Genomic DNA, 16,344 nt, shown 5'->3' with positions numbered 1-16,344 from the left:
GAGAAGCTGTAGGATGTATATATGTTACGCTGTTTGCTGTCCTTATATATATATATATATATATATATATATATATATATATATATATATATATATATATATATATATATATATATATATATGTGTGTGTGTGTGTGTGATCGTGAGGTATCTTTTGTTGAGTAATGCGTAAAAGTTTTGAGGATGTATTTTCAAGTTCTTGTTAAGTTCTAGCTGATTCTACTACACTATTTTAATTAGTGCTTTAATGAACTAAGTAAAAAAAATGAACACGTATGAAATGAGGAATGAACAGCCGTAATGAAGTAAGGAATGAACACGCACATATGAAATAAGGAAAGAGCTCCATATGCAGTAACGAATGAACACATGGGAGTACATGGGAGGTAGATAACATAACGCATGTTGGAATATGACGAGGTTACCTTCAGGAGGACAGTAATAGAACCTTCCTTTCTTATATATATGGAGACAAGATAGTAAAGCGGAATTATGAAATGAAGAATTGTATCCATTTCATATAAGACATAAACACCAAATTAGAATGAGAGATGGACACAAGGTCATAAGGAATGGAGACCGTTTCAGAACATGGCACGTATCACATACTCCTCTTCCCTAGTACCTGAAGATCCAAATATAGATCATAATGACTCAGAGGCCGTAGTTACGAGAAGCTTTGGATTATTTTTTCCTCTTTTGTCTTTGTTCTGTGGTTTTCTTGGTCTCGCTCTGAGGTATGAACGCTATTTATATTTTCCTCAATCTTTCCAAGCGCTTTCTTGTATTATGGTATTTCTGGGCACTTGGTTGCCTACTATTCACCTGAATTTGTCTATGTTTTGAACGTAAATAATGATTTTTTTTTATATTCGAATAGTTTCCTTTCTGGCATTACCTAGAAGCACAAGGGAAGGAAAGAAGGTACTAATTTTATGCAGAAAATGGATTACAGAATCCTACTTTTGTGTGAGTGAGTTTGTGTGTGTGTGTGTGTGTGCGTGTGTGTGTGTGTGTGTGTGTGTGTGTGTGTGTGTGTGTGTGTGTGGTGAAACCTCCACAATTAGACCGCCGCCAGCTCCTCTGTCACCTTCAGAGGATCACGGATGTTGGGAGAGATATACTCCGAGGCCATACGTACAGGTACAATATTCTCTTCGTATGATCTTGAATGTTAAGATTTTACCATTGGTGATTCTAACTTTACAGTGATAGCCATTATAACCTTGACAGTCGATCGGCCTAAAGCTAATGATATCGCTCAATCCAGAGGTATAAATAAGATCCATGTATCCAAAGATTGGGGACTCCTAAGACAGATGTCTGTGCCATACTTAGACCTGGCGAGTCTTAAATAGGCTAGATGGAAACCACACAGGTCCAGGTTAGGCCAAGCTCATGCAGCTGCTGAGTCGAGCTACATTGTTGTAATTCACAGAGTTTCAGTGACATGAGAAATCTGACATTTCTTATGGTCTCGAAAAATACGATAATAAAGAATAACAGGAAAACTTTTGCGACATTGTTCATAACATTAAGTTCATACATAAAATTAAAGTTGCGTTCCGGTAAAATAATCTTATTATTGACTTTCTCCTGGCTGTGATGTTTTGTGATCCTACCAGCATCATTATGCCGTTACGTCATAGTTACTGTAATCAACAGTATTTCTGTGATCATGATGGTTGCACGGTGAATTGTTCTCACACAACAAGTGTCAGATGGTTTCTAGCTTTTCGTATCTGTTTACGGTAATGTACTTATTGCTTTATCGCAGTATTTAGCTCACAGTAACATTTTTAGTTGAACACAGCTGGCGATGTGTTCATCTGGAGGAATTCGTGCTATGGAAATGCGTCGTGACTCCATCATGACCTGGTATGATGATCATAGCGACTGGAGTGGTATAGCCACGGGCAGGGAAGAGTGCGCCTCATACAGCCAGCCAGCCAGCACACTAGGCTGTAATGTTGTTCCCTGTTCACGGCTGGCGTGATGCCAGAAACTGATATTGAATTAGCTCTTGTAGATCTTTTTTTCTGCATAGACAATTACTGTGTTAGTATTTAATATACAAATAACGCATAATCAGTTTTCCCACGATAAACTATTCCCAAGCTGGCCAGGCTTGTACACGGGGCTGGCCAAATAATGGCATTTATTTTATTGTAGCATATATCTTGGACAAGTTTCAAATATTCACAAGATCCAATAATGAAAACCTTGAATAATGTAGTGGATGATAAAACCGTTCTCTCACTTACTTGAAAAAAGATAATAGATTGGTAGGGAACTCGTTCCAGCAGAGGTTGTAGGTCTGTCGCTTCTCATCTTGCTGTTGTTGTGGTTGTTGTTGTGGTTGTTGATGATGGTGCTGCTGCTGCTGCTGCTGCTGCTGCTGCTGCTCGGTGCTGCTCCCCATCCTGGTGTGCCTGGCCTGCTGCTGCCCGGCCGCCTGCTGCTCAGCCTGCTGGCTCCTCACTGTCCTTACGACCCCAGCCGCCCGTCACCCACCATGCTGCAACACAGTACCTCACTCTTAATGCCTCAGCCACACAACACCTTGCCTTCAACACCCTGGCCATACAATATATTGCCTTCAACACCCTGGCCATACAATATATTCCCTTTAATACCCTGGCCATGCAACATGTTGCCTTCAACACCCTGGCCATGCAATACGTTACCTTTAATACCCTGGCCATGCAATACATTATCACCCTGGCCACACAACACCTTCCCTTCAACACTCTGGCCATACAACACATTGCATTCAACACCCTGGCCATGCGATACATTACACTTAACACCCTGGCTACACAACACATTGCCCTCAACACCTTATCCAATCCACACTCTGTCTTCACCAGTCTTCGCCTCTTGTATTGCATGCTTCTGGCAGGTTACATAATGTGTAATGTTGATACTAATAACATTGTAAAAAAACGAACTTAAAGAAATTATTCAACAACCTATAGATACTCATTTCATGATCCACAGAATCCCTGAGCGTCCGAACTAGGCACTCACCTGAAACTACCCACAAGACCCAGGATATATTTTCTTATACACATGTAATGATATGCCTAATACGACCAGAATACCAGCGCCATCACACTCATGTGTGAGGATATGCGCCATCCACGAAAATATGTAACTAGCGACATGACAATATTATAAGAATTTTATAGTAGTTGTAGTTGATGAGATTTGGTGGTATATATATATATATGAAGGCTTGCGCAAAAGATGCTTGTGGCATGAGAAGCGTGGGAGGTAGGCAGATTAGAAAGGGTAGTGAGTGGTGGGATGAAGAAGTAAGATCATTAGTGAAGGAGAAGAGAGAGGCATTTGGACGATTTTTGCAGGAAAATAATGCAAATGACTGGGAGATGTATAAAAGAAAGGGGCAGGAGGTCAAAGGAAAGGTGCAAACGTTGAAAAAGAGGGCAAATGAGAGTTGGGGTGAGAGAGTATCATTAAATTTTAGGGAGAATAAAAAGATGTTTTGGAGGGAGGTAAATTAAGTGGGTAAGACAAGGGAACAATTGGGATCATCAGTAAAGGGGGCGAATGGCGAGATGATAACAAGTAATGGTGATGTGAGAAGGAGATGGAGTGAGTATTTTGAAGGTTTGTTGAATGTGTTTGATGATAGAGTGGCAGATATAGGGTGTTTTGGTCTTGGTGGTGTGCAAAGTGAGAGGGTTAGGGAAAATGATTTGGTAAACAGAGAAGAGGTAGTAAAAGCTTTGCGGAAGATGAAAGCCGGCAAAGCAGCGGGTTTGGATGGTATTGCAGTGGAATTTATTAAAAAAAAAAAGGGGGTGACTGTGTTGTTCACTGGTTGGTAAGGTTATTTAATGTATGTATGACTCATGGTGAAGTGCCTGAGGATTGGCGGAATGCTTGCATAGTGCCATTGTACAAAGGCAAAGGGGACAAAGGTGAGTGCTCAAATTACAGAGGTATAAGTTTGTTGAGTATTCCTAGGAAATTATATGGGAGGGTATTTATTGAGAGAGTTAAGGCATGTACAGAGCATCAGATTGAGGAAGAGCAGTGTGGTTTCAGAAGTGGTAGAGGATGTGTGGATCAGGTGTTTGCTTTGAAGAATGTATGTGAGAAATACTTAGAAAAACAAATGGATTTGTATGTGGCATTTATGGATCTGGAGAAGGCATATGGTAGAGTTGATAGAGATGCTCTGTGGAAGGTATTAAGAATATATGGTGTGGGAGGCAAGTTGTTAGAAGCAGTGAAAAGGTTTCATCGAGGATGTAAAGCATGTTTACGAGTAGGAAGAGAGGAAAGTGATTGGTTCTCAGTGAATGTCGGTTTACGGCAGGGGTGCGTGATGTCTCCATGGTTGTTTAATTTGTTTGTAAATGGGGTTGTTAGGGAGGTGAATGCAAGAGTTTTGGAGATAGGGGCAAGTATGCGGTATGTTGTGGATGAGAGACCTTGGGAAGTGAGTCAGTTGTTGTTCGCTGATGATACATCGCTGGTGGCTGAATCGGATGAGAAACTGCAGAAGGTGGTGACTGAATTTGGTAAAGTGTGTGAAAAGAAGAAAGATGAGAGTAAATGTGAATAAGAGCAAGGTTATTAGGTACAGTAGGGTTGAGGGACAAGTCAGTTGGGAGGTAAGTTTGAATGGAGAAAAACTGGAGGGAGTGAAGTGTTTTGATATCTGGGAGTGGATTTGGCAGCGGATGGAACCGTGGAAGCGGAAGTGAGTCGTAGGGTGGGGGAGGGGGCGAAAGTTCTGGGAGCTTTGAAGAATGTGTGGAAGTCGAGAACATTATCTCGCAAAGCAAAAATGGGTATGTTTGAAGGAATAGTGGTTCCAACAATGTTATATGGTTGCGAGGCGTGGGCTATAGATAGAGCTGTGCGGAGGAGGGTAGATGTGCTGGAAATGAGATGTTTGAGGACAATATGTGGTGTGAGGTGGTTTGATCGAGTAAGTAATGAAAGGGCAAGAGAGAAGTGCAGTAATAAAAAGAGTGTGGTTGAGAGAGCTGAAGAGGGTGTTTTGAAATGGTTTGGTCACATGGAGAGAATGAGTGAGGAAAGATTGACCAGGAGGATATATGTCAGAGGTGGAGGGAACGAGAAGTGGGAGACCAAATTGGAGGTGGAAAGATGGAGTGAAAAAGATTTTGAGCTATTGGGGCCTGAATATGCAGGAGGGTGAAAGGCGCGCAAGGAATAGAGTGAATTGGAGCGATGTGGTATACCGGGGTCGACGTGCTGTCAATAGATTGAACTAGGGCATGTGAAGCGTCTGGGGTAAACCATGGAAAGTTTTGTGGGGCCTGGATATGGAAAGGGAGATGTGGTTTCGGTGCATTATACATGACAGCTAGAGACTGAGTGTGAACGAATGTGGCCCATGTTGTCTTTTTCCTAGTGCTACATAGCGCTCAAGCGGGGGGAGAGGGTTGTCATTTCATGTGTGGCGGGGTGGCGACGGGAATGAGTATGGGCAGACAGTACGAATTATGTACATGTGTATGTATGTATAAGTCTGTGTTTGTGTATATATATATATATATATATATATATATATATATATATATATATATATATATATATATATATATATATATATTATAGGTATGTATATGTGCGTGTGTGGACGTGTATGTATATACATGTGTATGTGGGTGGGTTGGACCATTCTTTCGTCTGTTTCCTTGCGCTACTTCGCTAGCGCGGGAGACAGCGACAAAGTATATATATATATATATATATATATATATATATATATATATATATATATATATATATATATATATATATATTCTTTTTCCATACATATTCGCCATTTCCCGCGTTAGCGAGGTAGCGTTGAGAAGTAAGTACTGAGCCTTAGAGGGAAAGTCTTCTCTTTGCTCCCTTCTCTGTTCCTTCTTTTGGAAAAGTAAAAACTCGAGGGGAGGATTTCCAGGCCTCTGCTCCCTCCCCTTTTAGTCATCTTTTACGTCATGCAGGAAATACGTGGGAAGTATTCTTTCTCCCCTATCCCGAGGGATAATATATATATATATATATATATATATATATATATATATATATATATATATATATATATATATATATATATATATATATATATATATATATTGTGGGTTTTACTCGAAAAACTACGTAAGTGGGATGATGATTTTCATAGGATGACGTAGATATGAGTAACTCACCAATTGGTAGTAACTATGTAAGGAACCGGTGGTGTCCATGTAAGTTACTCATTGATCAGTAGTGTCCATATGAGTAACTCGATGATCGGTGGTGTCCATGTGAGTTACTCAGTGATTGGTGGTGTCCTTGTGAGTTACTCAGTGGTCTGTGGTGTCCATGTGAGTTACTCAGTGATCGGTGGTGTCCATGTAAGTTACTCATTGATCAGTAGTGTCCATATAAGTAACTCGATGATGGGTGGTGTCCATGTGAGTTACTCAGTGATCAGTAGTGTCCATATGAGTTACTCAGTGATCGGTGGTGTCCATGTAAGTTACTCATTGATCAGTAGTGTCCATATGAGTAACTCGATGATCGGTGGTGTCCATGTGAGTTACTCAGTGATTGGTGGTGTCCTTGTGAGTTACTCAGTGGTCCGTGGTGTCCATGTGAGTTACTCAGTGATCAGTGGTGTCCATATGAGTAACTCGATGATCGGTGGTGTCCATGTGAGTTACTCAGTGATCGGTGGTGTCCATGTAAGTTACTCATTGATCAGTAGTGTCCATATGAGTAACTCGATGATCGGTGGTGTGCATGTGAGTTACTCAGTGATCAGTAGTGTCCATATGAGTAACTCGATGATCGGTGGTGTGCATGTGAGTTACTCAGTGATCGGTGGTGTCGCACGGTATAAGGTCAGGTGGAACGCAGCGCTGTTTTTGTATTTATGTCTATCGGTCATGATGATGATGATGGAACTCGGCGTCATAGCTCAGCCATCCTGGACCCGGCGGTAGCCTGAGTTACGGCCACTTACCAGGTTATAATACGCTCAACATCGCCATTTATTTCAAAACCCGATTGACAGTTCCACAGTGGTAACACTAACAATAAAATCCAACAACCCCGATCGCCGTCCATCAAACGTGACGGACAATTAGGGCGACAGAGGCCAGGCTAGGTTTGACCACCACCACCACCACAACCAACCAACCACGAGGGACGTGCCTGCCTGCTGTGAGTCCTCACACACGTTAGACAACCACGCAGCGGTCACAACTACGTGCCGGATGCAGCGCACATGCCCAGGGGTCATCACCACACAGTTTACCTGCACAAGATTACCACGTATGTCACAACCACGTCACAACCACGCACGACACCTGCCCGAGAGAACCGCGGGCCGCAGCTACACACGACGAAATCGTGCCACAACCGCACAGGACAACGGCTTACAACCGCGGACGCAACCACGTCTTACAACCACTCTGACAACAGCTCACCAGAACTCACCTCTCCCTACACCCCCGCGTGCCGCAGCAGCCGCCCGCCCGCCCGCCCGCGCTAACACCGGACGGACGCACAGACAGGCATCTCACCCTGGTCGTGACGGTGGCCCACGGTGATTCCACACGACAACCACAGCAGCGTGGACGACTCTGATCACAACATAACGGCGTGTCACGTGTTGGGTGACGACACCCGCGTACACGCCTGACACACGAGACACAGGCTGGAGTCAGACGACTGACTGTTCGTGAGGCGCGGGGTGGCAACACTAGCACACGACACCAGTGCATGACACCCACGCATGGTATAACTACCCATGACACGGGTCCACGAAACCGTTCACACGTCCCGTATGTATGGCTGGACCACAAACGCTCAAACATGCTGACGTGCTGGGCCACGAACGCACGCACTTGCTGACGTGCTGGGCCACGAACGCTCACACTTGCTGACGTGATGGGCCACGAACGCTCACACTTGCTGTCGTGCTGCGCCACGAACGCACACACTGATGACGTGCTGGACCACGAGCGCTCTCACTTGCTGACGTGCTGGGCCACGAACGCTCTCACTTGCTGACGTGCTGGGCCACGAACGCTCTCACTTGCTGACGTGCTGGGCCACGAACGCTCTCACTTGCTGACGTGCGGGGCCACGAACGCTCTCACTTGCTGACGTGCTGGGCCACGAACGCTCTCACTTGCTGACGTGCTGCGCCACGAACGCACACACTTGATGACGTGCCGGACCACGAGCGCTCTCACTTGCTGACGTGCTGGGCCACGAACGCTCACACTTGCAGACGTGATGGGCCACGAACGCTCAAACATGCTGACGTGCTGGGCCACGAACGCACGCACTTGCTGACGTGCTGGGCCACGAACGCTCACACTTGCAGACGTGATGGGCCACGAACGCTCACACTTGCTGTCGTGCTGCGCCACGAACGCACACACTTGATGACGTGCCGGACCACGAGCGCTCTCACTTGCTGACGTGCTGGGCCACGAACGCTCACACTTGCTGACGTGCTGGGCCACGAACGCACGCACTTGCTGACGTGCTGGGCCACGAACGCACGCACTTGCTGACGTGCTGGGCCAGCGCGGGCCGCACGCCCCCAACCTGCACCAGACATGCTTTAACGAGTGTGGTGCGTGTGGCCTCGTGTCGTGTGCGTAACTCGTACCCTCCGTGTCAGGTGAGCGGTAGTTAACCGCACCTTGACATCTCATTCATAGAGCAGAACAAAATACCACAGGAGGAGGGAGGAGGAGGAGGAGGAGGAGGAGGAGGAGGAGGGGGAAAAAAATGTTCTGATGGGGAGGAAAAAAATGATAAAGATTGGGCCGGTGTTTGTGAGTGGTGGAGGTGGTGGTCAGTTTGGGCCGCCGTGTTAACCGTGAGATACGACCCGCTGCCGTGAGACTCGGCTGTTTACCGTGTTATGGCTCACTTGGCTCGTCGGGAATACCAACACGGCAATCCACCGGGATCAATAACACCGCCATCACGCCTTGTGCTGTCCTGTCCTTACCCGAAGCCTGGCGAGGTAGGCAGACTCGCCCTCCTCCCGCACCAGCCTCCTGTGACCACAACACACACACACACACACACACACACACACTCCTAAGTTATCTGCCATCTGCATTTCCTGTATATATATATATATATATATATATATATATATATATATATATATATATATATATATATATATATATATATAACTACACCCGAAAATCGAACCCCGGTCCATCTGTGTGATAGCCAGGTAGCCTAAGCTCATCGTACGAGGATTGGGGGTGAGGATACCTGGCTACCGCACAAACGAACCGGGGTTCGATTCTCTGAGTGTCTTCGTATATATATATATATATATATATATATATATATATATATATATATGTATGTGTGTGTGTGTGTGTGTGTGTGTGTGTGTGTGTTATATGAGCTATGGTTTCGGTGCATTGTACATGACAGCTAGACACTGACTGTGAACGAATATGGCCTTTGTTGCCTTTTTCTAGCGCTACCTCGCGCGCACGGGGGGGGGGGGGGGGGGGTTGCTGTTTTTCATATGTGGCGGGGTGGCGACGAGAATGGATGAAGGCACCAAGTATGAATATGTACATGTGTATATATGTATATGCATGTATACGACGAAATGGATAGGTATGTATATGTACGTGTGTGGGCGTTTATGTATATACATGTGTATGTGGGTGGGTTGGGAAATGGCTAATAGTTTAAAAGAAAAGAAGATATATATATATATATATATATATATATATATATATATATATATATATATATATATATATATATATATATATATATATATGCAACTGGAGGGATGTCTGATCATTATCTTGTGGAGGCTAAGGTGAAGATTTGTATGGGTTTTCAGAAAAGAAGAGTGAATGTTGGGGTGAAGAGGGTGGTGAGAGTAAGTGAGCTTGAGAAGGAGACCTGTGTGAGGAAGTACCAGGAGAAACTGAGTACAGAATGGAAAAAGGTGAGAACAATGGAAGTAAGGGGAGTAGGGGAGGAATGGGATGTATTTAGGGAATCAGTGATGGATTGCGCAAAAGATGCTTGTGGCATGAGAAGGGTGGGAGGTGGGTTGGTTAGAAAGGGTAGTGAGTGGTGGGATGAAGAAGTAAGAGTATTAGTGAAAGAGAAGAGAGAGGCATTTGGACGATTTTTGCAGGGAAAAAATGCAATTGAGTGGGAGATGTATAAAAGAAAGAGACAGGAGGTCAAGAGAAAGGTGCAAGAGGTGAAAAAAAGGGCAAATGAGAGTTGGGGTGAGAGAGTATCATTGAATTTTAGGGAGAATAAAAAGATGTTCTGGAAGGAGGTAAATAAAGTGCGTAAGACAAGGGAGCAAATGGGAACTTCAGTGAAGGGCGCAAATGGGGAGGTGATAACAAGTAGTGGTGATGTGAGAAGGAGATGGAGTGAGTATTTTGAAGGTTTGTGGAATGTGTTTGATGATAGAGTGGCAGATATAGGGTGTTTTGGTCGAGGTGGTGTGCAAAGTGAGAGGGTTAGGGAAAATGATTTGGTAAAAAGAGAAGAGGTAGTGAAAGCTTTGCGGAAGATGAAAGCCGGCAAGGCAGCAGGTTTGGATGGTATTGCAGTGGAATTTATTAAAAAAGGGGGTGACTGTATTGTTGACTGGTTGGTAAGGTTATTTAATGTATGTATGACTCATGGTGAGGTGCCTGAGGATTGGCGGAATGCGTGCATAGTGCCATTGTACAAAGGCAAAGGGGATAAGGGTGAGTGCTCAAATTACAGAGGTATAAGTTTGTTGAGTATTCCTGGTAAATTATATGGGAGGGTATTGATTGAGAGGGTGAAGGCATGCACAGAGCATCAGATTGGGGAAGAGCAGTGTGGTTTCAGAAGTGGTAGAGGATGTGTAGATCAGGTGTTTGCTTTGAAGAATGTATGTGAGAAATACTTAGAAAAGCAAATGGATTTGTATGTAGCATTTATGGATCTGGAGAAGGCATATGATAGAGTTGATAGAGATGCTCTGTGGAAGGTATTAAGAATATATGGTGTGGGAGGAAAGTTGTTAGAAGCAGTGAAAAGTTTTTATCGAGGATGTAAGGCATGTGTACGTGTAGGAAGAGAGGAAAGTGATTGGTTCTCAGTGAATGTAGGTTTGCGGCAGGGGTGTGTGATGTCTCCATGGTTGTTTAATTTGTTTATGGATGGGGTTGTTAGGGAGGTAAATGCAAGAGTTTTGGAAAGAGGGGCAAGTATGAAGTCAGTTGCGGATGAGAGAGCTTGGGAAGTGAGTCAGTTGTTGTTCGCTGATGATATAGCGCTGGTGGCTGATTCATGTGAGAAACTGCAGAAGCTGGTGACTGAGTTTGGTAAAGTGTGTGGAAGAAGAAAGTTAAGAGTAAATGTGAATAAGAGCAAGGTTATTAGGTACAGTAGGGTTGAGGGTCAAGTCAATTGGGAGGTGAGTTTGAATGGAGAAAAACTGGAGGAAGTGAAGTGTTTTAGATATCTGGGAGTGGATCTGGCAGCGGATGGAACCATGGAAGCGGAAGTGGATCATAGGGTGGGGGAGGGGGCGAAAATTCTGGGGGCCTTGAAGAATGTGTGGAAGTCGAGAACATTATTTCGCAAAGCAAAAATGGGTATGTTTGAAGGAATAGTGGTCCCAACAATGTTGTATGGTTGCGAGGCGTGGGCTATGGATAGAGTTGTGCGCAGGAGGATGGATGTGCTGGAAATGAGATGTTTGAGGACAATGTGTGGTGTGAGGTGGTTTGATCGAGTGAGTAACGTAAGGGTAAGAGAGATGTGTGGAAATAAAAAGAGCGTGGTTGAGAGAGCAGAAGAGGGTGTTTTGAAGTGGTTTGGGCACATGGAGAGAATGAGTGAGGAAAGATTGACCAAGAGGATATATGTGTCGGAGGTGGAGGGAACGAGGAGAAGAGGGAGACCAAATTGGAGGTGGAAAGATGGAGTGAAAAAGATTTTGTGTGATCGGGGCCTGAACATGCAGGAGGGTGAAAGGAGGGCAAGGAATAGAGTGAATTGGAGCGATGTGGTATACCGGGGTTGACGTGCTGTCAGTGGATTGAATCAAGGCATGTGAAGCGTCTGGGGTAAACCATGGAAAGCTGTGTAGGTATGTATATTTGCGTGTGTGGACGTATGTATATACATGTGTATGGGCGGGTTGGGCCATTTCTTTCGTCTGTTTCCTTGCGCTACCTCGCAAACGCGGGAGACAGCGACAAAGTATAATAAATAAATAAATGAATAAATAAATATATGTATATATAAATATGCCTATTTCATACTGTTCGTGCTACATAAACAACCAGAGCGTCTCATCTCCATTGTATTATACATTATGGACTTCCCATCACCGCTGAGGACAGGGAGCACACACGTACCCTATGACACCACCTGTGAAGACACTAGTCAACACACTGGTCCTCCTGACTCCCTCCTGCCATCATCACCTAGACATCTTGCGACGGTTGGGGTAAGAAGCTACAGCAATCACCTCATCACCGTCACCTCACTTCCATTAAAACGATCCCTCTTCCCCGAGTTGGCAGTGCGGCCCCACAGCCACATCGAGTCCATGTGAACGTGTAAGATCCACTACAAGAACAGCCCCATCCCGACCAATGGTGGTCATTAATCACGTGTAGTGTTTGTGTAAAGACTGTCGAACACCCTATCCCCCCGGTCATAACCCTGATGTCTTCACTTGCATGTTTTTCTTCATATTTTCAGTCTTTGTCTTCTATTTACTGAACCGTTAGTACTGTTATTATCATTATCATTTTTATTGTTGTTTTTGTTATTCATCATTTTATCATTATTATTATTATTATTATTATTATTATTATTATTATTATTATTATTATTATCATTATTCTTTCTTTTCTTTTAAACTATTCGCCATTTCCCGCGTTAGCGAGGTAGCGTTAAGAACAGAGGACTGGGCCTTTTATGGAATATCCTCTCCTGGCCCCCTCTGTTCCTTCTTTTGGAAAATTAAAAAATTAAAAAAAATAATAATTCTTCCAAATTATTATCATCATTATTATTATTATTATTATTATTATTATTATTATTATTATTATTATCATTATTATTATTGTTATTATTATTATTATTATTATTATTATTATTATTATTATTATTATTATTGTTATTATTATCATTATTATTATTAGTATTATTAGTATTATTAGTATTATTGATTTTATTATTATCATTATTATACAAAAGAAAGTTCGCTCCAGACTGATGTAGGTAAAAATGAATGTATGAGGAGCAAGTGTTGTGAGAGCAGCCTAGTGAGTGTGTCAGCAGTTTGGATGCACGAGACCAGGTATTAGTGATGGGGGATTTAAATGCGAAGGTGAATAATGGGTCAGTTGAGAGTATAACTGGTATTCAGTAATATGAAAGTGAAATGGTGGACAGCTTGTGGAGCTCTGTGCTGTAAAATGTCTGGTGATTGTGAATGGTGTAAAAAGAGGAAGATGGTCAGCAGGCATTATGAGATTCCATACTGATTGATAGGAGTGCAAAAGAGAGACTTTTGGATGTTACTATGCTGAGAGGAGCAGCTGGTGGGATGTCTTATCACTACCTTGTGGAGGCGGAGATGAAGATTTGTTGACGTTTTCGGTGTGTTTGCGAGTAGGAAGAGAGTGAGTGATCCAAGTGACGTTTGGTCTGCGGCAGGGGTGTGTGCTGTCACCATAGCTGTTTGATTTGTTTATGGATAGGATGATGAGGGAGGAAAATGCAAGAATCTTAGGGATAGGGTCAAGTATGCAGTTTGAAGGAGATGAGGGGGGGCCTGGGAAGTGAGTCAGTTGATGTTTGCTGATGATGCAGCACTGGTAATAGATTCGAGAGAGAAAGTGCAGAAGTTGGTGACTGAGTTTGAAAGAGTGTGTAAAAGGAGGAAGTTGAAAATAGATGTTTTATCAGGGTAAAGGAAGAGGTTAATTGGAGTGTGAGTCTGCGTGGAGAAAATTTTGAGGAAGTTGAATGTTTTAGATACCTGGGAGTGGATATGGCAGCGAATGGAACCATGGCAGCAGAAGTGACTCATAAGGTAGGTGAGGGGGCGAAAGTTCGGGAAGCATTGAAACAGTGTGGAAAAAGAGATCGTTATCTGGGGGGGGGGGGGGGGGGGGCGGAAATGGATATGTTTGAAGGTACAGTATTCCTAGCGATTTTGTATGGATGCAAGGCATGGGCTATAGACAGGGTTGTATGGAGGAGGGTGGATGTGTTGGAAATGAAATGTTTGAGGACAATATGTGGTGTGAGGTGGTTTGATCGGGTAAGTAATGAAAGGGTAAGAGAGAGGTGAGGAAGTAAAAAAAAAATGTGGTTGAGGTAGCTGTAGAGGGTGTGTTGAAATGGTTTAGGCATATGGAGAAAATGGGTGAGAAGAGGTTGACAAAGAGGATATATGTAACACAAGTGGAGGGGACAAGGAGAAATAGGAGACCATATTGGAAATGGAAGGATGAAGTGAAAATGATAATGAGTATCCAGTGCCTGAACATCAAGGAGGATGAAAGACATACACGGGAACGACATACATTGGAACGATGTGGTATACAGGGATTGACATGCTGTCAGTGGACTGAACCAGGGCGTGTGAGGCGGCGGTCTTTGGGGCCTGGGTGTGTGTGTGCATAGGGAACCGTGTTTTCCATGCATTGGACATGACAGTTAGAGAATGGATGTGAGCGAATGAAGCTGTTCTTCGTCAGTTCCTGGCGCTACCTCGCTAACGCAGACAAGGATGATATATATATATATATATATATATATATATATATATATATATATATATATATATATATATATATATATATATATATTATTTATTTTGCTTTGTCGCTGTCTCCCGCGTTAGCGAGGTAGCGCAAGGAAACAGACGAAAGAATGGCCCAACCCTCCCACATACATATGTATATACATACACGTCCACACACGCAAATATTCATACCTATACATCTCAACATATACATATATATACACACACAGACATATCCATATATATACATGTACATAATTCATTCTGCCTGCATTTATTCATTCCCATCACCACCCCGCCACACATGAAATAACAACCCCTTTCCTCCGCATGTGAGCGAGATAGCGCTAGAAGACATCAAAGGCCACATTCGTTCACACTCAGTCTCTAGCTGTCATGTATAATGCACTGAAACCACAGCTCCCTTTCCATATCCAGGCCCCACAGAACTTTTATGGTTTACCCCAGACGCTTCACACGCCCTGGTTCAATCCACTGACAGCACGTCGACCCCGGTATACCACATCGTTCCAATTCACTCTATTCCTTGCACTCCTTTCACCCTCCTGCATGTTCAGGCCCCGATCACTCAAAACTTTTTTCACTCCATCTTTCCACCTCCTATTTGGTCTACCACTTCTCGTTCCCTCCAGCCCCGACCCATATACACTCCTGGTCAATCTTTCCTCACTCATTCTCTCCATGTGACCAAACCATTTCAAAACACCCTCTTCTGCTCTCTCAACCACACTCTTATTATTACCACACATCTCTCTTACCCTATTATTACTTACTCGATCAAACCACCTCACACCACATATTGTCCTCAAACATCTCATTTCCAGCACATCCACCCTCTTCCGCACAACTCTATCCATAGCCCACGCCTCGCAACCATATAACATTGTTGGAACCACTATTCCTTCAAACATACCCATTTTTGCTTTCCGAGATAAAGTTCTCGACTTCCACACATTCTTCAACGCTCCCAAAACTTTCGCCCCCTCCCCCACCCTATGATTCACTTCCGCTTCCATGGTTCCATCCGCTGCCAAATCCACTCCCAGATGTCTAAAAAACTTCACTTCCTCCAGTTTTTCTCCATTCACGCTTACCTCCCAGTTGACTTGTCCCTCAACCCTAATGTACTTAAAAACCTTGCTCTTATTCACATTTACTCTCAGCTTTCTTCTTTCACACACTTTACCAAACTCAGTCACCACTTTCTGCAGTTTCTCACACGAATCAGCCACCAGCGCTGTATCATCAGTAAACAACAACTGACTCACTTACCAAGCTCTCTCATCCACAACAGACTGCATACTTGCCCCACTTTCCAAAACTCTGGCATTCACCTCCTTAATAACCCATCCATAAACAAATTAAACAACCATGGAGACATCACGCACCCCTGCCGCAAACCAACATTCACTGAGAACCAATCACATTCCTCTCCTCCTACACGTACACATGCCTTACATCCTCGATAAAAACTTTTCACTGCTTCTAACAACTTGCCTCCC

The 16,344-nt window shown here is 43.7% G+C and overlaps 1 protein-coding gene across 3 annotated transcripts in view; it reads right to left on the bottom strand.

Moving 5' to 3' along the window:
• The window catches only part of ab (BTB/POZ-zinc finger protein abrupt), a 622,688-nt gene that overhangs the window by 61,026 nt on the left and 545,318 nt on the right, over positions 1 to 16,344 (bottom strand). For all 3 annotated transcript variants that reach the window (XM_071673775.1, XM_071673774.1, XM_071673776.1), the window contains one exon: positions 2,265 to 2,518. In XM_071673775.1, coding sequence (XP_071529876.1) covers positions 2,265 to 2,422 — 158 coding nt within the window. In that variant the 5' untranslated portion in view covers positions 2,423 to 2,518. The remainder of the gene's footprint in view (positions 1 to 2,264; positions 2,519 to 16,344) is intronic.

This window comes from Panulirus ornatus, chromosome 19, assembly GCF_036320965.1.
Source record: "Panulirus ornatus isolate Po-2019 chromosome 19, ASM3632096v1, whole genome shotgun sequence".
Taxonomy (NCBI): domain Eukaryota; kingdom Metazoa; phylum Arthropoda; class Malacostraca; order Decapoda; family Palinuridae; genus Panulirus; species Panulirus ornatus.
This window is presented reverse-complemented; position numbering and strand designations above follow the sequence as displayed.